This window comes from Lupinus angustifolius, chromosome LG17 (genome assembly GCF_001865875.1).
Source record: "Lupinus angustifolius cultivar Tanjil chromosome LG17, LupAngTanjil_v1.0, whole genome shotgun sequence".
In the NCBI taxonomy this organism is placed as follows: Eukaryota; Viridiplantae; Streptophyta; class Magnoliopsida; order Fabales; family Fabaceae; genus Lupinus; species Lupinus angustifolius.
In genome coordinates this window covers 30,557-55,419 of record NC_032025.1, presented here as the reverse complement: position 1 = coordinate 55,419, position 24,863 = coordinate 30,557, and the positions used below count along the sequence as shown (strand labels likewise).

The following is a 24,863-nucleotide window of genomic DNA, read 5'->3' as shown; positions in this document are numbered from 1 at the left end:
ACAATTGGCATATACATCAAATGGATGTCAAATCTGCATTTCTAAATGGATCACTAGATGAGGAAGTCTATGTAACTTAGCCTCCTGGTTTTGAAATTGCAGGCAAGGAAAACCAAGTGTACAAACTGCACAAGGCTCTTTATGGACTCAAGCAAGCTCCAAGAGCTTGGAATAAGAGAATTGATGGCTTTCTATTGAAGCTTGGTTTCCTTAAGTGCAAAGCTGAGTATGGTGTGTACATAAAGGGCTCAAACATGGATGATTTGCTTCTGGTTTGCTTATATGTGGATGACTTATTGGTGACTGGAAATAAACTAGAAGAAATCTGTGCATTCAAAGCAAACATGAAAGCAGAATTTGAAATGAGTGACTTGGGAAATCTATCCTACTTCCTTGGGATAGAATTCACAAGGTCCAAAGATGGAATTCTTATGCATCAGAGGAAATACTCCAATGATGTATTGAAGAGATTCAACATGGAACATTGTAATTTGGCATCCACACCTATGGAGACTAGTTCTATGACTGCTGCATCAGAAGAAGGCACAAAAGGTATTGACAAAATACTCTATAGGTAGATAATTGGTTGTCTTAGATACATATGCAACACAAGGCCAGACATTGCATATTCTGTTGGAGTTGTTAGTAGATTCATGGAGTCTCCAAGAAAATCAAACTTGCTAGATGCTAAGAGAATTCTCAGATATGTAAAGGGAACAATTAATTTTGGCATATTGCTTCCTGCTGGATCCAGTCTAGAAAACAGAAACCAGAATCAAATGTTTGGCTTCAGTGATGCAGACTGGTGTGGAGATAAGTGTGACAGAAAAAGCACGAGTGGCTATGTGTTTATGCTTGGTAGTGCACCAATCTCTTGGTTCTCTAGGAAACAAGATGGTGTAGCTCTATCATCTTGTGAAGCAGAGTATATTTCTGCTTGTATGGTTGCTTGTCAAGCATCATGGTTAGGCAAATTACTTTGTGAGTTGAAGCTGAAGGAAGAATAAGACAACATGGTGCTAATTGTTGACAATAAATCAGCTATAAACTTGGCCAAGAATTTCATTGCTCATGGAAGAAGTAAACATATAGAAACTCGGTTTCACTTCATTAGAGATGAAGTTAGCAAAGGGAAGTTGAAATTGGAATTTTGCAGAACTGAGGATCAAATGACAGATGGTTTAACCAAGGCATTGAATAAAGGAAAGTTTGAAGAGCTTAGATACAAACTTGGTTTGAGAGAATTGAAGGAAGTCTGAATTAAGGGGCAGTGTTGAAAGTAATTCAGTTTTAATGGTTTTGAGAACTTACTAAACATAGAAGTTTTAGTTAGTTTACTAGTTTTTCTGTTTTGCTATTTTTGGCTATGTGTATAAATAGTCTTGTAATTGCTTCAGTAATTCACTTCTTCTTATTGATTTCATTTTCTTCTGTACTACTATTCTTTCTCTTTATTCTCTCAACAAATTCATAACAATATCTTCTTACTTTCTTTCTTTCTTTCTTTCTTTCTGTTTCTTTCCTTGCCAAATTTGGTTCTGTTGTAACAAGAATAATCATAAATCCCAAAAGAGAGTAGTTCTTTACACACAAAAATTAAGGAATACCTTTAATTAATAATATAAAAAAATGCCTCCCTATGTTCTCCCTACTTGCTAATGAAAATGGGTCACGGTATCATAAGTTTTTTAAGAGTATTAAATGTACACAGAGTATTAAGTCTTTTACTATTGGTATCTTTTTTATTACCTTGCTCCGGGTAGATTTACTATGCGATAACAACGCAAGTTTTTTATAAGCTAGATAGACATAATGACATAAACTTTATGATCCAAGTGGCCTGAGGCTTTTTCCCTCTCTTTTGAATGAGACATGGAATCGATCAACTTGCTGTTTGAAAAATGAAACAAGCAAATGAAAAGCACATTGGATAGCTCACATTTAATAATATATATAAAGTAATGATGCGTATGTTCAAATTATTTTAGGATTCGACATACTTATACATACACATTTTTAACTCTGTCAGCAGAAAGAATATTTGTAGAGTGGAGTATATATGTCTCATGTCTTGTTCTATATAAGGAGTATCGAGAGAAAGCAAATATCACAATGCAAAGAGTAGAAACTAACAATATGGCTACCCAACAATCTCTTCTAGACAAGCCTGGTAAATCTGTTTCCAAAACTTTGTTGTTAGTCCTCTCTGTAGCTACTATCTTAAGCTCTTCACTCTTTATTGCTTCTTATCTCATGAAACCCACCTCCTCCTACTTTAACCTATCCTCTCCTCACTATGCTTGTGAACATGCAATTGACAAAGCATCCTGCCTTGCTCATTGCTCTGAAGTAGCTCAAGCACAAGGCCAAAAACTCAATTTGCTCCAATCCATCTTAATCAAATCTACTTCAGACATGCACAAAGCCTTACATAACACCAACCATGTCAAACTCCGGATCAATAGTCCAAAGGAGCAAGCAGCTTTGGTTGATTGTGAGGAGTTGATGGACATGTCCATGAATAGAGTTTGGGACTCAATCATGGCTCTATCTAAAAATACAACTAGTTCAATACAAGATGCACACTCATGGCTAAGTAGTGTGCTCACTAACCATGCAACTTGCTTGGATGGACTAGAGGGTTCAGCTAGGTCCCTTATGGAAGCTGAGCTTGAGGACTTGATATCTAGATCTAGAACCTCTTTGGCCTTGCTTGTTGCTATTTTGCCTCCAAATCCAAATGGTGAAGGACTCATTGATGAACCACTCAATGGTGGCTTTCCCTCATGGGTAATATATTACGATATGTGTTAATATAATATAATTTAAGATGTGATTGGATGCTATTTGTAACCATGTTTATTTAGATATGGCAATTCAGGTTGCACTGTCAGGTATATACGGGCTAACCCAATTCTTATTCAAGGATATTTGTGTTGAAATATGTTTGTCTAAGCCAATAGTGATTCACTTTTGTGTTGGTAGTGAGGACTGGTGCATGACCCATTTTACCAACTCACAAGCACATTATCATAATTTCGTCATATTTGTAGAAATTTTGATTCTATATATAGGAAGAGGACCACCCTCTCGTGCACATTGGACTTATTCAAATAAAGACGTACCAGGACCACTCTATATTCACCTTTGTTTGTAACAGGTAACAAGCAACGATAGGAGGCTTTTGGAGTCTTCAGTTGAGGCGATCACTGCCAATGTTGTGGTGGCTAAGGATGGTAGTGGTAAATTCAAGACAGTGGCAGAAGCAGTGGCATCGGCACCAGACAATGGTAAGACAAGGTATGTAATCTATGTGAAGAAAGGAACATACAAGGAGAATGTTGAAATTAGTGGGAAGAAGACGAATGTGATGTTGGTTGGTGATGGTATGGATGCAACTTTAATCACTGCCAGCTTGAATTTTGTGGATGGAACAACCACCTTCAAGAGTGCCACTGTTGGTACGTATACTACTTACCTAACTTGTTGATTTTTTCATGCATACCCAAAAATTGAAAAAAGGTGAGTATGCCAATATAATTATAAAATAAAAGTACAAAATGAGTTTTGAGCCTTTTGAACAATGAACTTATAATTTGTTTTTGTATTGCAGCTGCTGTTGGTGACGGGTTTATAGCCCAAGACATTTGGTTCCAAAACACAGCCGGAGCAGCGAAGCACCAGGCGGTGGCTCTCCGTGTCGGTGCTGACCAATCCGTCATAAATCGGTGCCGCATTGACGCCTTCCAAGACACTCTCTACGCCCATTCGAATAGGCAGTTCTACCGTGACTCTGTCATCACAGGCACGGTTGACTTCATATTTGGAAATGCAGCCGTTGTATTCCAAAACTCAAAGCTTGTGGCCCGTAAGCCTCTGAGTAATCAGAAGAACATGGTGACAGCCCAAGGAAGAGAAGATCCAAACCAAAACACAGGAACTTCAATCCAAAAATGTGAAGTAACACCAAGTTCAGATCTTAAACCTGTTGTTGGGTCAATCAAAACATATTTGGGGCGACCATGGAAGAAGTACTCAAGAACAGTTGTTTTGCAATCTACAATAGATAGTCACGTTGATCCATCAGGATGGGCTGAATGGGATGCTGCCTCTAAAGACTTTTTGGACACATTATATTATGGAGAATACATGAACAGTGGTGCTGGTGCTGGTACTAGCAATAGAGTGAAATGGAAAGGGTATCATGTCATCAATAATGCTGCAGAGGCCAACAAGTTCACAGTTAAACAACTCATCCAAGGTGATGTTTGGTTGAAGAACACTGGAGTCACCTTTACTGAGGGTCTCTAGTTACCTTAATTATCATGGGCTTAAAGAGGAGATCTCACTAAATCCTTGTTTCTTTTTCGAATAAATAAACCAGAATTGTGTTCTTAACCAGTTTTAATAATAGCCTTCTACTCTCACCATTTAAGGACGTGTCACTCATCAATCAGGTCATAAGAGAAGTAAGACATTTATGATGATAGGGAAAGACAGTAATAATACATATATAGCGAACAGGAAATGCTGCATGTCCTTAAATTATAGGAAACAAAAAGAAAGGGACAAGGGATAAAAATAATTAAAAGCTATTTTATTAAGCATCAACAATCTCCTTAGTTTCAGCAGAAGCTAAAACAAGCTGAGGTGCTTCTGCTCCAACTTCATACGTTCCATCAATTGCATTGTCCTTCCCCAATGCCTTCAATGCCAAATGTGCTGCCTTCTGCCCTGATATCATCATTGCCCCAAATGTTGGACCCTGAAAAAACCACCAACAAAATTTCTCATTAACATCTTAGTAACATTATATTAAAAACTATACCGCGCTAGTAATTTAAAAGCATGGTGCGGCAATGATATGAAAGAAGATATATGTTAGTAATTAGTAATTGGTGTATGATATGAGCATACCATTCTTGGGGAACCATCAATTTCTGCAACTTCCATGCCGGTGACAATCATGCCAGGGACAATCTCCCTAGTGAGCTTAACAATAGCATCCTCAGCAGCATTCATGTCAAGTGCCTTCATTCCAGGGACACTCTCAATCATGCCAATACTCCTCAGCCTCTTAACCCCAGTAGCACCAAAAGGTCCATCATGTCCACAAGAACTCACCACAACCTTAGCTTCCATCACGTTCGGGTCCATGCAAGATTGTGTGTCATGGTTCATGGAAACCAAAGCCCAATTGGTGACAACACCACCCACTCTTCCTCCTTTAACAATCAAATCTTCAGCAGCCACAGCGTTGAACAACTTCACATTAGGTCTAGCCAGAAGCTTGCTCATGATGGTTGAAGTGAATAGTGCTGCATGCTTTATAACCACATAGTCTTCTTGCTCATCGTACTCGATCTCGAGCTCGTCCAGGAATCTGTGTGCCGGTTTGCGAACCACCATGGCGGAGAAGAGCTGGCCACCGAGCCTAATACCATAAAAGAGTTCATGGACAGAATAATGTTACTACTGCATAACTCATAATCTAATGCAAATGAGTAGTATAATATAATAGAGTTTGATGTAATGCATAAATAATAATGAAATAGTTTGAGAAAACATGGAAAGTGAATAATGAATAAATGGTTTACCATGCACCACCACCGGGGCTGACGGATTGTTCAATGATGGCGACACTGATGTTAGGGTTCTTGCTGAGCTCATAGGCACATGAGAGACCAGCAGATCCAGCACCAACGACAATGACATCGGTGTCTGCATAGGTGATCATGTCAGTCATGTAACGACGTGTCATTTCACGAGAGACAATGGATTCTTTGATGGGTTTGAACTTGAATGAGTTCAGGTCATAAGGGGGCGAGTTAAGGGACATGGAGATTGTCTTGTTCATGTTGTTGTTGTTGTTGTTGTTGTTGTGTTGTCGAGTGGTGGAGTTGATGCATGAGGAGATGGGAGTGCCATGGAATGAAGAGTGTTTTAGGTTTGAAGAGATGTGAGAAGGAGTAAGAGAGGTGGCCATGGCTGCCATTATATTGATTATTATGTAAGAAAGGAAAGGTATATGATTGGAACTATGATTGCAGTGGCTGCCTGGTGTTGTAATTGGGTTTATATGCACAATTGGTGCCTGTGTCATGTGTGGGGTTACACTTTCAATCAAATATCTAATACACTTTTTAGTGGGGTACATAGTTTAGATAGAATTTGGATGGCGTATAATGCTTCCAATGCCCTTCATATATTTTGCTGCATATTAATTATTTTTTATTTATTTTAGGTGAGCTGGCTTTCAAATTCACTTTCTTCATAATTTGATTGACAAACCTATGCAAGTGTGTTGCATGCACATGTATTTCATAACTCTCCTTTCCATTCTATTTATTACCCAAAGAAAAAACAATTGGTGGCTGTGCATGCATATGTATTTCCATTCTCACTATAACCCGAAAAAACAAACTTGTAAACAAACCTTAAACCCTTAGGAAGCACAATACTTTGAGCTTTGAAGAGCACAAAGGGAGTATTTATTAAGTATGCAAAACTTTATTCAAAATTAATTTTGGTTTTAGAATTATGCAATTTTGTCAGGTTAAATGCACCAACCAAGTTCAACAATTTATGCCGCCTAGTTGCCGTGTAATTTTTTCATAATAATATTGATACTTACATATTTCTAAACATGCATCAAACTCAACCCATTATATATCAATGTACAGATAACATATGTATTCTTGATCATAAAAATGCATGGGTAACTTACTAATTTCACTAATAATTATTACACCATTGGAGAAAATTCTTCCCTAGGAACTAGTAAGACATGCATGCATAGGAAAGAGTTGGAAAAAGAGTTGGCATGTTTTGAAAAGGTTGGAGATGGAAGTGGGAAATGTAGAGTATGAATGTTGATATGGTTACTACATCATTGGCCAAACTTGACCATAGACATCTTTAGTATTATATTGCCTGTCCCACGACCAAGGTACATCTGCAAAGGGAAATCATAGTTAGAAGATTGTTGATGAATAGAATAAGGTTCTGAGTAACAATGCACATCCATCACCTTGAGGAGAGTAAGGCTGTGGAGGGAGCTCGTATGGCACAGGGAATGGAATCATCTCTTCAGGTAACCGATCTCTACTCTCCCTTCCCACCCCACAAAGGGTTACTAGTTTTGTTTTCTTCATTTCACTACTTTCTTCTCCTGTGCATTTATCCTGTAATTCTTAAATTGTTAAACATTTGTGTATTTGTAACAAAATATTCTTTCCTATTTCTGACCAATTCATGTTTATGTCAAGCATACAACATCACCAAAGAACAAGACATGTACACTACCTCGGATAGAGTAACATTACTGGTACACGAAAAACCACATCCCCCTCTTTTGATTAAGGATGGTAGAAAAAGCACTCCCAGCTAAAAGCAAATACACATACAACACTGTTTTAGTGCAATCTCTAGACTGCAGGATAAAATGTATTTAACTGCATGTGCACAAAGCATGAGAAACAATAATAAGAGAAAAATTGTCATGACATCTTAGGATTCTCGTATGTCACAAGGCAGGCTGTTAAAGCAATGATCTTAGGTCTGAACTGACAGAAAAGAACATTGTCTGACAATTGTAAAGTACCTCATATGAACGAATCATCAACTGAGTATTATTCTTTTGGAGAGCTCCCCAGGCAGCTTTGCTGAGATTGGCTGAAGTTAACAAGAACCAACTATTTGGAAAGAGGGTGTTTTCATGGTTAATCATCCATAGCATGTTTAGCAGTTTAGTAAATGACCAAAAAATTAAAGAAACATAATAAGAAATTTATGTGCATAGAATATATCTGATGAAGTTCTTACGCAAGATTCTGACCATTGTAACGAGTGAAAGTCTTTATATGTGGCATAGCTCGACTGAAACATAGAAAGCACAACTAGTTAGGCACAAATTTGCAATGTTTTCCAATTAGAATTTGGGAGGCACATTCACAATTGCCAAATTGGAGTGGCAAGTTTGCAACTTTGCCTTCCAGCAATTGAGATAAATCAATCCTCCTGTGAGGTTATGACGCAATCATAGTTCATAATCCTTTCCAGGTGAAGCTATGAAAGAAAGGAGGTTACCAAGTACCACTTTTCATGGAAAGGAAACAGCTCACAGCACCAGCTAGGAAGTAAATTTTCCTCATAAAAATAGTCAACTTCTCGATACGAGTTCATTAAATGGATAGAAGAAACATATAGTACAACTATTATAATTACAAGAGGATGTGGATAAATTAAATGCTAAAAATATCAATTAAATTGGAAGGCTAAAGGAGTTTTAATGTAAAAGGCAATATTATTAAGAAGTCCTTCTACAACTTCTTCCATGATATGACAGAATATACTTGCCTGCGACCAGTATGGTCTGCTTTCCATTTTGACCAATACTTTTTAAGAAACGCTTTCTCCACATTCTTTAGCGGACTTGGAATGCAACTTCCTGCTGCATAGCCCTGCAAAATAAATAGGAGACCGAGAAAAGAGTGCACTAAATGATTCAATTATGAAACACACCTAAAATAAATTTTAAGGGGGGAAAACTGCACTGACAACAAGTATGCTAGAATACCAGTCTAGCATTTTTCAAATTCATTCAACATGTGTGAATTTTAAACACATATACCAAAGTCTGGTACGAGAGATTAGGCATAAGGTGCAGCTTATTTCAAAGAAATAAAAGATGACCATAAGAATGCATGAGAGAGAGAGAGAGAGGAAAATAATAAAAGATGTCCATGTCATATGCATATCTCTGTTAACTATTAAAACATATGTCTTCATTTTACAAACAATTGTGAGTAAAGGAGACTGATTGCTTCAACTGGAAAGCACGATGTGGTAAGTTGCACATGACCCTAAGTTCAAACGGGTCTCAGTAACTTAACTCAAGATAAATGAGGTGGCATATTATATAGATTCCTGAAATCAATCGACAAGTGTAATTGAAAACCAGACTAGTATTTTTCTAATTAAATCAAGTTTGCAAGAGTATCGGTAAAGTGGATAATGTGAGAGACAAGCTCAAAAATGTCTGAAAAGAAACAACATACTGAACACATATCGAAGATAAGGAATTAAGGACAGTGTAATTTGGAATATTTCAAAAATCATTTATAAGGATCCACATGATTCGGGTCTGGTTTATCTCAATCCAATACTCACTCAAGACATAACTTTGTACATGAATAATCATTTAGAAAACCATTGCTAGCCTAGAGTAATTTACTTTTTAGAGAATAAAAATATTTCCACAAAATCTACATACTTTACCTCTAAAGAGCATCTGACATCTTCTACGGTAGGCCATATTATTTGAGCCTCCCCCATGCCAAGGGGTGTTTTATCTTCACAAGAACCTGCCGACAAAGAGGATGCAAACTCAGCCATCCATTTTTCATCTAGAGAGCCAAGGGAGGAGAACTGCAGCAAAAATAGTATAATATCAACAACAACAAAAGTGTGACGATTGAGACTGCATTTTTCTTAAATATGTTACCAAAAGATATATCATAGACAAAACTTTCATACCATAAACTGAAGACTATCCGACAGAAAGAATATAACAATAGTTTGATACTAAAACATCAACCTTTTGCATTTAACACTGAAAGGAGTTCTGAGTTAATGTTAACGACTTAATGTGAAGCAACTGCCTGGATAGGACATAACGCAACCTAGCCTATAGTCTGAAAGTACCTGATAAACAAGGGGAGATTTCTTAAACTCTTTATCAAAAGTACACTCTTGGAGGAGAGTACGGAGCTTCATATGTCCCCACTTTTTCAAACCAGCACCAGAATGATATCCAGGTACAGATGCAATTAATCTAACCTGAATATAGTGCAAAGAAGATCATGTATTGCACAGTGTATGAGACAATGAAACAAATTTTACAACATAACAAATAATAACCTTTAAATAACAAAGGTGGAAATCTAAGAGCAGTGAATGGAAAACATACCGTCGCATCACTATAATTAAACTTCTTGAAGAAATATGGACTTATACTGAAGTTTCCAAGGGATGGAAGCTTAACAGAGAACTCTGGCCACTGCACCACCAGATAAATCATGATATTATAATATGTACAGAATCATAGTGGCATCACTAACGACAATAGCAATCAATCAACAGGATCAATATGAACTTCTGTTGCCAATTATTTAATTTTGACAAGCCATGCCATATAAATATAATTACTCAGATAGGCAACAAGTTTTACACAGAACCTAAGTTTAAACTATTTAACAACTGAATTTTCTAGAAGACAGAAATGTTATAACAATACCTTCAACGCACTGAGATATTCCACTAGGTCGTTTTCAAACCCAGATCCCTTGCTCGGACTATTTTGATCTTTCCATGGAAAATCTTGCATCCACAAACCTTGGGTTTTATTGTTCCAATCTACATGAATTAAGTTGGCTGTATGCACAACGACTCTTACTCCTCTAGGATATACAAGAAACATGGCCTTTGAATGGTGTGTCCCAAATGAAATCGGCAATGGTGGTTTATGCAGAATCCAGTTTGCAGGTTTGTTTCTCTAAGAATTACAGAAGTAGCAAATGGAGTTAATATTCATTTAACCATTCTTAAATAAATTAGATTTGAGGGAAACCTTGATGTGTTCCACCCTTCCATCACTCTCTCCATGAATAAGTAGGACATGGGGTACTTTTGAAAGTGCAGGAGAGGCTACACCAAAAAGCATGGAAAGGGAGAATGTGAGTAGAATGGGATTAACGGTAAAAGGAATTTGAAGAATGTAAAGAAATAAGTGACTGACCAGAAAGCAACCAGTGAATATCTAGCATGTAGTTTGAAAGGACAGCAATTTGAATATCCCCCTAAGAAAAGAATGTGAATGATGGATGTAAATAAGTATTAGTTATGATTTTTGTGATTAGGGGTTATGATTATGAATACCTGGATAACATCTGGAATTGAAAGAGAAGAAGTATTTGCCGAAAGTGGTAAGGGTGGAACAGTTAAAAGGCGAAAAGTGGAAGGTATTTGATGATTATGGAGATGGAAATGACGAATGGGTTGTGATGAAGATGTTGTTTTAGTCGAGAGTTGATATTTAAAGAAATGGTGACCAGGAATGAGTTCGATGATATCACCATCATTGATTGTAGCCTTCTCTTGAGAATTAAGCTTCCTTCTTTTATTCCCAGAATGGACAACGATTGGATTGGTGCCCTCCTACAAAGAGAGTGTGATTTGATGAGATAAAAGAGATGAAAGAGATAAAAGAGATGAAAGAGATAAAGGAGATAAAAGAGATGAAAGAGATAAAAGAGATGAAAGAGATAAAAGAGATAAAAGAGATAAAAGAGAAAGAGGAATACCACAAACACATGAACAGAGGTGGAATGAGGAGAAGGAGTTAAAGAGAGGTGTTTGCGGCTAATCCTGTTGTCGATCACAGGAATGTCATTACGACCAATAACGTTGCTTCCATCAAATATACTTAACTTACTAACTGAACCTTCTTCCTCCAAATTCCCATTCAGAGGAACCAAGTACCCTATTTTACACATTCTTCTATTCTATTCTCCTCACACTCCTATCTATTATATTAGGGCTGCAACTCGCACCATTAATATATTATTTTCTAACTTTTAATGACAAATTGAGAATATTGTTTTTTTAAAGAGAATAATAGGATATGATTTTTTACTTAGATTGGTAATATGGTGTTTTAATATATAAATAAATAAATAAAAAGAAAAGAATATGAGAGAAGTGAGTATGTGAATGTGAATGTGAATGTGAATGAGAGCAATGAAAATAGAAAAGAATATTATGTCTTTTGTACCAATGCCATATTATCAATTCAATGATTATTGATGCATGTGTCATGTGTGTATAATGCACAATTCACATCCATGCTTATGTTCACAATTCATGTTATTTGCATTCAGGTGAGGTAGCAAAGGTATTTGCATATGCTGGCTGGTGTTGTTTGCATTGCAAGCTTGATTTCTCCATATACAAGAAGAGATAGGGATGCCTGCCGTGCACTCTTGCCCGATGGAGATTTCATTGAGGTTATCATTTCTTTAGATTTCATTGAGGTTATCATTTCTTTAGATTTCATTGAGGTTATCATTTCTTTAGATTTCATTGAGGTTATCATTTCTTTAGATTTCATTGAGGTTATCATTTCTTTAGATTTCATTGAGGTTATCATTTCTTTAGATTTCATTGAGGTTATCATTTCTTTAGATTTCATTGAGGTTATCATTTCTTTAGATTTCATTGAGGTTATCATTTCTTTAGATTTCATTGAGGTTATCATTTCTTTAGATTTCATTGAGGTTATCATTTCTTTAGATTTCATTGAGGTTATCATTTCTTTCTTCTTCTGAATCATATTTGACCTACATTATTACACTTACACAACTGCTTACAGGTTTTCATGGATGTGCCACTACATATTTGTGAATCAAGAGATCCTAAGGGCCTTTATAAGCTTGCACGTGCTGAAAAGATCAAAGGTACATACACCTACCAATACAGAATACACTGCTACTCCATGATTGAAAAGGTGGTTATTTACTTGGAGGACAGAGGGTACCTACAGGCTTAAGATGGTGGTGCCTGGCCAGCCAATTTTGACTGTACTTTACTTAACTACCAGTTTCTGTAGGCATTGTGAAGTGATCAATTAATTAATTTAATGATAAAGTTTACTCCATGCATCCCTCCTCTCTGAGATTTAGGCTTTATTGTTCATCCCAAGTGATGTTATAAAATTTGTGTACATATTGGTCACACTTGTGCTCGTGGAATTGGGAGGCCTTGTGTCCCTTCTCTGCTTCATTTATAGCATTTGTGGAGTTTGAAGTTCAGCTTCCTCTTATGAAAGAATGACACCAAGTATAGCAGGAGTTATGCCAGTTCGTATAAGAATCTTATTCCAACTTATGAGTTAAAAATTAATGACATGTGCCTATATCAATATTGCCACAACAAATTTCCATTTCCTTCCCTCCTGAACAAACCTGTCCCTCTCACTTTGAATTGTACATCATAAAACACCAATCATGCCATTAGAAGGAAAACCACACCAGCAACAATAATATCAAACATCCAAGAACTTGTATATCAGGAACCATCTTCCTTTGTTCCATCTCTCAACAGCTGTGCTGCAAATATCAAAAGCTCCACCATCTCAAGCCCTGCACCAGAAACACTATCTACCTTCTCATCACCCCACTCCTTATGCTTTGTTTCACTTCCCACATTATCCTCGATGCAACTGACATCTGCCTCAACTGACCAACTGATGGGTAAGGAGCTGCCAAGAGCAGTTTTTACAAGTTTTGCCTCATTGATCACGTCATCCAGGCCTTGTGCAGCACCACAAACTGTACCATCATAAGTGACAGACTCCTTCGCCTAAAAATCACATCAAGCAGGCATCCCATATTAGTACGTTTCAGCTTTCAAGTTCCAAAATCTAAACACGATAAATATTCATGCTTATTTCCATGTTTACTACTGTGAAACATGAAACAAAATCACATGATACCTTTAAAAGAGAGAGACGAAGCCTGTGAACTGACGAAGTTAAATGCTCCAAGCTTTCCATGCCTTCCTTAAGAGTTGCATTTTCGATTTGTATTCTGATAAACAGTATGCAAACTATGTAAGCAGACAGAAGGTTGGAAACACAAACAATTTGACATAGTGCCATCTTCTCATGGGTCAAATAGATATAAAGACCAGAATCATACATTGATACAATAAAATTCAGAATAACAGACTCCTAAGATCAAAACATGCCTGGCAAAATCCACACTGCTAGATCTCTGATTGTAGAATTTCCCTTCAGTTTTCAGACTACTGTCATTTTCATTTCCACCAACATCCAATGGGCTAATCCATCGCTTCAAATATGTTTTCTTCAGCAAGTTTCTTAAACCCCCATCTCTTTCTCCAGTGTCAACCACAGCTTTTCCTTGTTTAGTCTCATGACCTAATTTTCTGCACACGCATTAGAGTGAAATTATTATTATTCAGAATGGTTATCAAAAGTAAAGGAGGAGGAGATTCTGAGCTTAGCCAGAGCAAGAGAGGGAGATTCAACTGAGTGCTGATGAACAAATAAGAACCCAACTGCTGGTAAAAGAGAGTGAAATCCTTCCAAAAGAAAATTAGAGGAAGAGAAATAGGTGTATTCTTACTTATGGCGTATAGTTACCCTTTTGCTCATTTGACATGCAACACAAGAAATTAAACTTCCAGTTCTAGATGGGATTTTATCAACCTCAGTTTAGAAAAGGAAATACCAACAGTAAAAAAATTGTGCACAAAAGTTCAAGAAAACCTTTGAGCTTCATACTTCCAGTTGTACCCAAAAAATTAGTATATCTGCATGGTGTACAGTTCAGTTCTTCACACAATTTTCAGGTGTTGACTTGACAATCAAAATCCTTACTTAGAAAATCTACTAGTCAAAAAACAGTTGACAAAAAGGCATGTTAATGCAAAGTTTTATCCTTCAAAATGACAAAAGAAAAAACAGACATAAAAATGCTCTTTTACTGATGGATGCTTTTCTAATGATGAAAAAATGCACTATAAGATAAGAAGTGTAACTGAGTGACATTGAAGTATTAAACTAGTAACCATCATCAGAAAAGTAATCGTACTCCAGAAGTAACTGATGATCCTGCTTTAATTGTGCCAATTCCATGAGAGCTTTCACTTTTTCATTAGTAACCTGACGTGAAAATTAACAACTTAAAAATCAAAATATTTCTAAACAGTGAATGATATCAAGGATCCTTGCGCATGTGGTTTTACAGTAAGGTTGCTCTAATTCACAACTAAGATTTTTAGATTAGCTTCATTGGTGAAGGATATGGATTATAAGAAAAATCACGAAATGAAAATGAAATAGTAGCAACAAATCTAGACTGCATATATATATCCCTAACTTTCTTCTCAGACAGTATATAGTCAATATAGCCCACTTGAACAATTATAAACCTTTTCTGAAGTCTACCGCCTGCACCAAGCTACTAGCATCTCAATGTTCCAAGTGTCTGAAGCAAAGATGTGACGGACAATTACCTGCAACAAGTTCTTCTGAAGTTCTTCTATCTTTCTTTGAAGTGCTGAATTCACATTTCTCTCCAATAGATGTCTTTCCTCCTGCTGCGATAAAAGCAACAATGCAGCAACCTGAAAGATATAGCATGGGGTTACATTAGAATGCTAGATTACCACAAATCCGAAGCACAAATATTTGATTGCTGCAAAAGTTGAGGAAACAAAACTAAATACAACAACAACCAAGCCTTGTTCCCACTAGGTGAGGTCAGTTATATGGATCATGCCCACTGGCTAAGCATTGATCTCCAAATCCTTCTTGATTGTTTCACCTATGGTTCTACTTGGAGATAAAATAAATACATGGAGATAATATAATATGTGAAGATGGTGTAAAGACCTTTTCTTGCAACGCCAGTGCTAGAGCATCAGAAACATCACCTTCACCACCAGCTTCTACTTCCAGCAAGCTGGGACTATTCCCCTGTAAAAGATTAATGAAATAAACAAATTTCAAGGACTGCATTGTATAGCAATCAACACAAATCTATGAAATTAAGACAGACTCCAATCTAGGTCATCTAAAGACATTTATATGGTAGCTCCAAGATATTATAATACTTTTTCTAGGAAAGAGCACAACCAATGTCATACCATCAGGATTAACTCGTCTAAATTCCAAAAGAATGTGTTCCTCGTAAACTTCTTTTACACAAAATTCAGCAATGTAATTTATTAATAGATTACATGGTAAAAGCTTTAGGAAAGCCCATTGCGTTCTTTATCATTGGGCAGGCCCAATATGAGCCTGAAGGTGATTGGGCTGGCCCAGACATAGCCATTTTCCTGTGAGGCTGTGACCTAATGTTCTGTTGTCCCTTTTCCTCTACCTATCTTCTTTTTAGTTCCTCTGTTTTAATTCATAATAACGTAATACTTTTAATCTTAAATTACTTAAGTCTTAAATTGAGTATGATGTAATAATTTTGAATAGTATTTATAATTATTTTCTTTAACCACACAGTTATTCATTATTAAATAAAGCCCTAGAAGCCAACAATAACTAAAAGTGCACTATTTGATTAAACAAAATAAGATGTCCTTTTGAAAAAGATATGCATTATTAACGTGCAGTCCCAAACCTTAGACTTCATGACTGGTTGAGCTTGAGAGCTTATATGTGCATCCCAACATTCATGATCTTCTACTTCTGCATCTCTTTTAGGGATCAAATTTGAAACAGTACTCTGATCAAACCTCCTGATACTTTCATCAATCGCATTGACTATGGATTTAATACTGGAATCTCCATCATTGAGTAAATTCACAATATGATCTCTATACTGAGAATGACATCGTTTTAAGTCTGTTATGCCATTCTCAATCAGTTTGTTCATATAAATCTGCAAAATGAGTCATCACAATCAGAATGAACAAACGGATTAAAATGATTTTTTTTCTTGAATCTTCAAGGCACTCACTTGTTTCTTTTCTAGTACATTGACTCTCTTCTTCAGATGATTTTCGATTTCCAAGCCCTAAAGCGTCCAAAAGCATAATAACTGGTGATTGAAAAATAAGGCTAATGAGACAAAGATAACAGACGTAAACTAGATCGTACCACCATCAGTTTGCTTTGAAGATAATCCACAGAGTTCCTCACCGTCTCCAGCTGTTCTTCTAATGCACTCTGTCTGAGAAATTGTTATTCATGACATGTACAGATAATAAAATCTCCATACAACAATTTATGTTTTATTTTCAAATTTAGCAATTGAAGCAAGTAGTGAAAACTATATATCATGAAAAGAGGCTAAGAGCATGTCAAAACAACATTGGCTTTAAAAGGGTATTGAGCTTTTTAACATGTGTCATACAAGCCCCTGTACCGCAAATCATATGGAAAGAGTTTAATAATCAAGGAAACAGGATACCAGGGTTTCAAAATCATACAGTGTATTTGAAGGTGGAAGCATCATTAAAACTCCACAGCTCCTCAGGGTCATGCAAAAGACAAGCACATTTATCATCCCAACTTGTCTCTTCAAATTCTGACTGAGAATACTGCCTGATCTGAAAGAACTTATCAATTACCTGTAAAATATAACAAGCATAAAGGGAAAGGCTGGAATGAAATCAGAGCTTCAGAAGTCTGTCATAAATCATCAACGTAGATGATAAAAAATGACAAGCGCACCTGAATGCAAATACTCATAGCATATTAACAGTTACAAACCCAGAAGATAGATATTAAGTACTATTTTATCTTTTAATCCTGACATGCTTTGACTAGCACCCTCCAAATATGCTGCACTTTATATCAATGAAGATTTAAGTAGCACCAAAAATACTATTTTTGCCATTAAATAGCATCACTGACAAGTAAAAACTAAAAACATCGAGTCATTTATTCTTAGATCAATCAGATGCTGTTACAAATATTCTGTTACATGTTGCATAATGAAAAAGTAATAAGAACTCTATGGAACAACTCAGCTTTTGGATTATTATTACTTCTGTATCATAAGAAACCAACGGATATGACCTGAAGCTAGAGAAAGGGGGGAGGAGGGGAACATTACCTCCTTGAAATTTTCATTCTGCTCTATACACTTTTCTAGATCAATCTGCAGAGCATCATTAAACTCCTTTAGTTTAAGACAAACTGAATTGAGTTCCTCAATCCTGTGCAACGCATAAATTGCAAGTGAAGTCAAAAAAAAATCCCATGTAAACCATGCCCTACACTCCTACATATAACAAAAATCAATCTGACGCACAACAGTGGTAGGCAGTCATATAAGTTTGCTGAAGAAGTTACTATGCATATAAGTTCGATTAAGAAGTATGATAATGTATTGTCATATTCCACTTTTCACCGCTAAAACATTCTCCCCGCCAAGATAGTCTATATAAAGAATTGGATGTAACAGAGTCTAAAAGGTAATGCAATACATTTCTTTCCTTTCTCGTCCACAGTGCTAGAGCACAATGAAGCAAAGGTGTCAAAGGTGCATGGCAAGACAACAAAATAAAAAAACAGCGAGTAGAAAATAGTTAACTTCTCTAATAGAGACTTGGCATGGTCCAAAATATGCATAAGTGGAAAAGAAGCATAAACACTGAAGTTTCGGGAATCAATTGTAAAAAGAATCTACTCAGTTGGAAGCCAAGTTTCAAGTTTCAACAGCCACAAAAGTAGAGGAGACCATGAAATCACAGCATTGCCACATAAGACAAGATTAGGAAAGCACTTAATATGAAAATATATTGGAGAGGAAAAGTCAGACAGGTCTTTTCCATTGACCATAGATTGTTGCAAGAATTCTTGGTTGGTATTCTGTATTTGTGTCTCATTTTCTTCGCTACACTAAACATGACTACGAAACAAGAGCAAGTGTGTCATGCTACCATCATCTAATTGATGAAATAAAAGCTATATCTTTGAGGACCTCCCAAGTCAATTACCTTTCTCTTTCACCTTTCTTTGATAATAATTCATTGAAGTTGATAAACACACACTAAAATGATAAAAATATTGAAATTACCTTTTATGGATGCCATTTGTTTGTTGTGACATTGTCTCCTCCTTTTCCTTGGCCTTTTCAGCCTATCATTGTCATTTAGAATGTTCAGAATATCTACTACCACAAAATTAAAAAGTACATAGAAGGATTACCACTATAATTTTCAAAAGAAAAATGGCTAATATTAATAACCTCAATTATTGCGTGATCCCTTTCAGCGAAAGCAGCAGCCACACAACCCTGGAAAAATTTAACCTGCTTCTCAAATTCCATATTCTGGATATGAAAATTAGAAGTCAATCAGTTAATCAAGTTACTCCTCATATACAATTAAGCCAAAGCATATACCAAAACCATAAGCCACAAACAAAAAAAGCTTGTTCACAATCAATTTATAAATTGGATTAAGAATTCATACCACCAAGATCTTACTCCTCATTACCCTCACACATAAAATTTCAGATGAATAACTCTTGAAAGTATATCTGTTTGAATCCAACAACTTTCCACAATCTCTAAATATGGATGACATATCTAAGTGCAATCTCTATGCTAGAGTGTATAACATAACAGAGTATAATAAAGAGATAAGAGAGACCTTTGAAACCTCGGTGCTGTGTAGATCTGCCAGTTGACTCTGGACACAGTAAAGTAGGAATGTAAACAAAATAGAAGGAATTATTTAAAGAACAAACATAAAGAGTTAGAAAAAAGCTTACTTTAATTCTGTAAGCCTCTGAAAGCTCCTCTTGTAAATTTTCATTTTCTCTTGTACAAGAAGCTAACTTTGTTTTCAAGCTCTCAATCTCCTGTTCCAATCCAGCTGTCCTAATTGGGCATGATTTTCGATATAACGGATACTCTCTATTGGTCTTAATACAATGGATACTCAGTGTGCATAGATTGCCTAATGGACAAAAGGAAAATAAATAGATACCTTTGCAGATGCATTCGCGTAACCACAGCAAGATAGCCAGACCCAGCTTGCTGCATGCATAATTGTTCGATATCTTTGCGTAAATCATCACGCTCTACGAAATCATATACTTTGTATCAACAAATATATTACAAAAGTTTAAATTTATCAATAATTCATAGAAACATAGGAAAGCAACTAGACATAGTAAGAGAGTTAAACTAAGTTACCCTGTTCTATTTGTTGGATCCTAGCCAACAATGACTCATCATTTGAACTCTCAGACATTCTGAAAGAAAAAGAAAAAAAGATTAATTCTTGTAAACATAACACACGGGACAGAAGTAAGATATAAAACATTGATATGGAGAATGAAACAAAATCACATGGAATGGAATGTAATTATTTCGCATACAATAACACAAAGTATGTTAAAAATTTATAAAATTCCCTCAAGTAAATACATTAATACATGAACACACAAGAGGGGTTATTAATAAAGAAAAGGGAAAACAAAAATTGTGGTAATTTAGTGAAGAACGGAGAAGTAAAAGTGAAAACCCAGAAAGCGTTTATCGTCGAATGAATCACTCCGATAGTAGCCACTTCCGATTGATTTCACAAAACACCTTTTACTTTTTAGATCTAATCATCAACCATAAACTATCTTGGCTTATTATAAACAATTTTTCTCTCTTTTTTTTCCACAAATTCACAATCCCTCAACTCATCTAACATAATTGATTAATTGTGTTTTAATTTAGGGTGTTAACTTTTAAAACCAATAATATTTCATAAATACACTTGTTAATATCATCTTATTTTTGTTTTTTCTAGACATGAGCTAGTTTTTATTTAGTTAATTAATAAGTTTTGAAATATATTGAGTATTTACTATTTAGTAAATATTCCTAGTGAGTAAATATTTGATTTCATGGATGGTGCCTAAGTATTTTTTATAAATAAAAAATGTTTTGTATCGTGTTTTGGTTGTATCTAATAAGCTTATGGATTGGGATGGTTGTTTTTCATCAAAATTAAACATAGGATCCAAAACAACCATCATTGGATCTTAAAATTAATACATAAATCAATCCAAAAAATATGGATTGGTTGTTTAGGTTTTACTTCCTTATTGATTTTCCAATTTGTGTTCTAAACTGATCAAAATGTATCTTTTAATTGGAGAAAAAAGTTATAAAAATATAAACTAATATTTTAATTATTTGGTGAAAGACGATTGATGAGAATATTCAGACATATTTTTTTTGAAATGTATAAATCTTTATAGTGTCGGTGTATCTTTGTTAACTCTTTACAAATATTATATGACTTAGTCAAATATTCATGTTGATTGTTTGTGTGTGGCTGCATCATGCATATCCTTAGTTTGTGATTTATGTGGTTCTTTTGATACTTGTGATGTTCTTTGCAAATCCATGAGTAGCTACACATGTTATGTTTTTTTACAAAAAGGCACCACAACTGTGTAACAATGTACTAATACCAAATTGAGTAATAATATATCATTATAACAAAGCAGATTAAAGATCCTCTTAATCGTGTGTCACTTTCAAGTTTCAACTCATTAATTTTACATGTGTTAGTTCAAGTGACAAAGTTCACGCCATTAAAAATACAAAATCCAGTAACAAAATTTAAAGCTCTCATGCAAAAACAGAGTAAATATTGGTTTGTGAAATCGTAGTTCTCCCTTCTTTATTAGAAAATATTCTACAGATTTTACTCTTACTGTCGTTGGGAAAGAAATAGGAGTTCTCTTTATAACATTCATATTTCAACATCAACTTTTAAACATGAACATGAACATCAATATCACATACATTTATCTATCTCTCATCCAATATCACATACATTTCAAAACCATGATATGAAGTTGGACACTTTCTGTTGATGGGATGAATAGGCACTGATGAATCCAACTTAACCACAAGCATTGACCAGCCTTGAAATGAAATTATTAGTATTATATGAAATTTATACTATCGAGGAAAAGAAATAGTGTTAGTGATGTTATTGATTGAGAAGGCAGTAGAATTATTGGTAGATTGACCTGAACTGGACTCCCCTGTTGTTATGTTTTGCTTCATACAATATCCAGTTTCTTGAGGAATTGGCAATTCCACTAAAAGGCTACCCAGATATGAAACAACTTTAGACATTGTAGGTCTATCTTCTGGATTTTCATTAACACATAATAAACCAATTTGAATGCACCTAATAACTTCACTTTCGGAAAAAGACTCTCTTAGACTCGAGTCCATTATTTCTAACGGTGTTTGATTCCTCCATTCTCTCCAAGCCTGCAGGAATTTCTCTAATTAGTTATCTCAATCATTGCTTCTTTCTTAGTACTATATATCTTTATAATATTATACAAATGAGGATTAGATTAACAAAAGGGTATATTATAATACTAAATATCAAAGCTCACCATGCTTAGGAGGTCATCATAATCGTGTGATTCAATAGGGCGAGCATTTCTTTTTGCACTCACTATCTCAAGAACTATGACTCCAAAGCTAAATACATCCGACTTCTCAGAAAATTGCCCATGCATTGCATATTCTGGAGACATATAACCACTATACAACAAATTATTGATAATAGAACCTTATCATCAAAATTTAAAACTAAAACACATGAAATCTAAATCCTATAAGAAATTAAAAAATAAATCAGAGAATGAATGAGAAGAAAAAAGATATTAGAGAATTCTCACTATGTTCCAACTATTCTGTTAGTATTTCCTCGTTCTTGATCTATAGCAACAATCCTTGCCATGCCAAAATCTGATATTTTTGGATTCATATTATCATCTAACAGCACATTGCTAGGTTTGAGATCTCGGTGTATAACTTTAAGTCGTGAATGCTCATGTAGGTAATGAATTCCTTGTGCAATTCCTCCAATAATTTTATAACGCTCAAACCATTGTAACACTCTTTGCTTTTGGGGTTCTTCTACATATTCATCATAAGCAACTTAATGTGTTGAAATCATATTCCTAATATGAAGTTGAATGAATTTTGAAAGAAGAAAACTAAAGTTTTCAAAAGAAGCAAGGTTAACAGTAGAGGTAAGTCTAGAAGTGCCTTACCAAATAGAAAGTAATCAAGGCTCTTATTAGGAACATATTCATAAATAAGGATTTTCTCTTGCTCTTCCAAGCAGAATCCTGTTAAGGTCACCAGATTTCTATGTTGAAGTTTAGCTATTAATAAAACCTCATTTTTAAATTCTGCAGAACCTTGTCCTGAACTTGTTGAAAGTTTCTTTACAGCTATTTGTCTTCCGTCTGAAAGAATACCCTAAAATTGACTTGTAAACTGTTGGTTAGCCAGTGAAAAAACAAGGATATATACTACACTATACATGCATCTTATCCAGCTTAATTGGTTACCTTGTACACAACTCCAAATCCTCCTCTGCCTATCTTATTCTCCACTGAAAACTTGTTTGTTGCAGCTTCAATTGTACCCAAACTGAATTGCAATGACTCCATTGCGGTAACTTCATCCCCAACTGAAGCAATAAGCATGCTAAAATCATCAATAATTTACCTTCAAAAGGCTATGTAAATAGGATTGTATTTGTGATCTTACTTAAATTGCTTACAGTTTTCTATTAGGATTGTCCTTCGTTTCTTCATCAATCTTTTCCGTACGTAATAGCAGGCAGAACATAGGAGAATTACCAGAACAATAGGCAGAACAACCATGATGACAACTAGTAGTGATTGAATTTTCTTTCCCCCTGTACAGTCATATTTGAAGTTCTATTATCTCTAATTTTGATGGCTTATAATGCTTGATTATGTTTTTTCTCTTGTCCTGTTACTCGATAAGACAAAGAAGTGGAATTATAGTAGCTACTAACTAAGAGTATTTGGAAAGAGTAACCGCTGTCAATTAATGAACTAACCAAAAAAATAATAGTAAAGTTTACATGAAACCCTTTTAAGCTGCCTACTAAAAATCAAAGAATAACAAGAGTGAGTGGATTACCTGAGTATGGTGTCCCTGTCCCAGTCCCAGTCCCAGTCGTGTTGTAAAATGGGAAGAGTTCATATCTGACAACACACGAGGCAAGCATAGCAGCTCCGCCTTGTTGGGCGGCCGGAAGAGTTCCAATTGCATTTCTCAGACAAATCTGACACTGGGAATTTGCCATGTCTGTGCTGCTGCACTGTGCCAACCCATACACCGTTACAGACCTCGTCACTTCCACTTGTCCTGTTGCGAATTTCTTTGCTGTCATTGAATTTGCAGCGTTTGTGGCCAACGAATCCAAGAATAAAAACAATGATTGATTGAAGTCAACGTCAGAAATCTTGTTGCCATGTTGATAGTTGACTCTGGGTTGGATACTATAGTACTTAAAATACTTGTTTGTGTAACGTAACAAGCACTCATCGTACCTGAAAGGAAGGGAATAATGAAACTGAATGACAACCTTACATTAATCCATATTCTGAATACTTGTTTCAGTGTTTGTGTAACGTAACAAGCACTCACCATATGACAGCCTCGGTTTGGTTGGGACAGTGTTTAGTGATCTGTGTTGAGGAGTTGTTGACACAGTGTTGGCATAAGGTGGTGTTGATGTCACCGCGGCAAAGGAAGAGACCGTTGACTGCATCAGTGGTTCCAAAACCCATGATAGTGCTATACTCACCATTTTGTTGAGAGGAATTGGTTATCAAAGAATAGAGGAGGACCTTCAAATTTCTAGATAGTATACTATTTGGTGAGTATGTCATATTGTTGTTACAGTATGAATCTATGTATCCTGCTTCTGCTTTGCTTAATATAATAATGAACAAACCAAACAGGGATATAATTGTTGCACAAGGAAGCATGTTTGTTGAGGATGATCCAAGACTAAACAAAAGGATCATCATATATCATTATTGCATATCCCCTCCCACGACTATTTAATCTTCTCAACTTTCTCTATATACCTTCAATTCTTCCTGCATTCCATCTAACACACTAATTTAATTCAATAAACTACATCACCATTATTCTATTCAATTCAATTAACAATGTTACCATCATACAATAATTCCCCCTCTTTTGCATCTTTTAATCCACAATCGTATTTGACTTTGTCTTCCATATTTAACTTATGAGAATTCAGTTTCATTTTTTGTTTACATAGTCAAATACTTTTTATTCTATAAGTCTCATTAACTGTTGATTTAAAGTATGTCCATAAATCAAACTAATTGTTACGGTATTAATTAATTTAATGTAAAATAATATGCTTTTGACTACAATATATTTTTAATAATATAATGTAATTAAACTAGGACAGAG

The 24,863-nt window shown here is 35.4% G+C and overlaps 5 protein-coding genes across 15 annotated transcripts; 1 reads left to right on the top strand and 4 right to left on the bottom strand.

Moving 5' to 3' along the window:
* On the top strand, positions 2,105–4,435 carry LOC109331168 (pectinesterase-like). The gene is made up of 3 exons (XM_019565508.1): positions 2,105–2,790; positions 3,161–3,461; positions 3,614–4,435. The coding sequence occupies exons 1-3, from the start codon at positions 2,113–2,115 to the stop codon at positions 4,309–4,311; spliced, it is 1,677 nt and encodes a 558-aa protein (XP_019421053.1). The 5' UTR covers positions 2,105–2,112; the 3' UTR covers positions 4,312–4,435.
* On the bottom strand, positions 4,483–6,049 carry LOC109331169 (thiamine thiazole synthase, chloroplastic-like). Its single transcript, XM_019565510.1, has 3 exons — positions 5,598–6,049; positions 4,918–5,434; positions 4,483–4,765 (listed from the first exon to the last, which is right to left on the bottom strand). The coding sequence occupies exons 1-3, from the start codon at positions 5,993–5,995 to the stop codon at positions 4,601–4,603; spliced, it is 1,080 nt and encodes a 359-aa protein (XP_019421055.1). The 5' UTR covers positions 5,996–6,049; the 3' UTR covers positions 4,483–4,600.
* Positions 6,494–17,851, bottom strand: LOC109331167 (tyrosyl-DNA phosphodiesterase 1). 2 transcript variants are annotated; one of them, XM_019565506.1, is made up of 16 exons: positions 17,840–17,851; positions 11,364–11,556; positions 10,939–11,217; positions 10,799–10,859; positions 10,631–10,707; positions 10,298–10,555; positions 9,971–10,060; positions 9,706–9,840; positions 9,280–9,429; positions 8,359–8,462; positions 7,825–7,878; positions 7,604–7,694; positions 7,306–7,386; positions 7,031–7,184; positions 6,843–6,955; positions 6,494–6,811 (listed from the first exon to the last, which is right to left on the bottom strand). In XM_019565506.1, the coding sequence occupies exons 2-15, from the start codon at positions 11,553–11,555 to the stop codon at positions 6,885–6,887; spliced, it is 1,797 nt and encodes a 598-aa protein (XP_019421051.1). In that variant the 5' UTR covers position 11,556; positions 17,840–17,851; the 3' UTR covers positions 6,494–6,811; positions 6,843–6,884. The 2 variants fall into 2 exon arrangements, with proteins under 2 accessions (XP_019421051.1, XP_019421052.1); XM_019565507.1 differs by having other exon boundaries at positions 6,494–6,813; positions 6,858–6,955.
* LOC109331166 lies at positions 12,922–22,168 on the bottom strand. 10 transcript variants are annotated; one of them, XM_019565505.1, is made up of 18 exons: positions 22,156–22,168; positions 19,752–19,810; positions 19,543–19,636; positions 19,325–19,428; positions 19,204–19,242; positions 18,798–18,881; positions 18,627–18,688; positions 17,661–17,763; positions 17,032–17,172; positions 16,700–16,768; positions 16,560–16,616; positions 16,221–16,481; positions 15,479–15,562; positions 15,100–15,210; positions 14,676–14,746; positions 13,807–14,007; positions 13,553–13,646; positions 12,922–13,419 (listed from the first exon to the last, which is right to left on the bottom strand). In XM_019565505.1, the coding sequence occupies exons 3-18, from the start codon at positions 19,628–19,630 to the stop codon at positions 13,126–13,128; spliced, it is 1,863 nt and encodes a 620-aa protein (XP_019421050.1). In that variant the 5' UTR covers positions 19,631–19,636; positions 19,752–19,810; positions 22,156–22,168; the 3' UTR covers positions 12,922–13,125. The 10 variants fall into 10 exon arrangements, with proteins under 10 accessions (XP_019421050.1, XP_019421046.1, XP_019421041.1 ...); XM_019565501.1 differs by having other exon boundaries at positions 19,325–19,433; positions 22,156–22,162; XM_019565496.1 differs by lacking the exon at positions 22,156–22,168 and adding an exon at positions 20,083–20,208 and having other exon boundaries at positions 19,325–19,433.
* LOC109330770 (cysteine-rich receptor-like protein kinase 8) lies at positions 21,377–24,304 on the bottom strand. The gene is made up of 8 exons (XM_019565049.1): positions 24,060–24,304; positions 23,550–23,962; positions 23,161–23,298; positions 22,946–23,067; positions 22,643–22,853; positions 22,265–22,502; positions 21,977–22,127; positions 21,377–21,845 (listed from the first exon to the last, which is right to left on the bottom strand). Exons 1-8 carry the CDS (start codon positions 24,302–24,304, stop codon positions 21,525–21,527), a joined length of 1,839 nt encoding a protein of 612 aa, XP_019420594.1. The 3' UTR covers positions 21,377–21,524.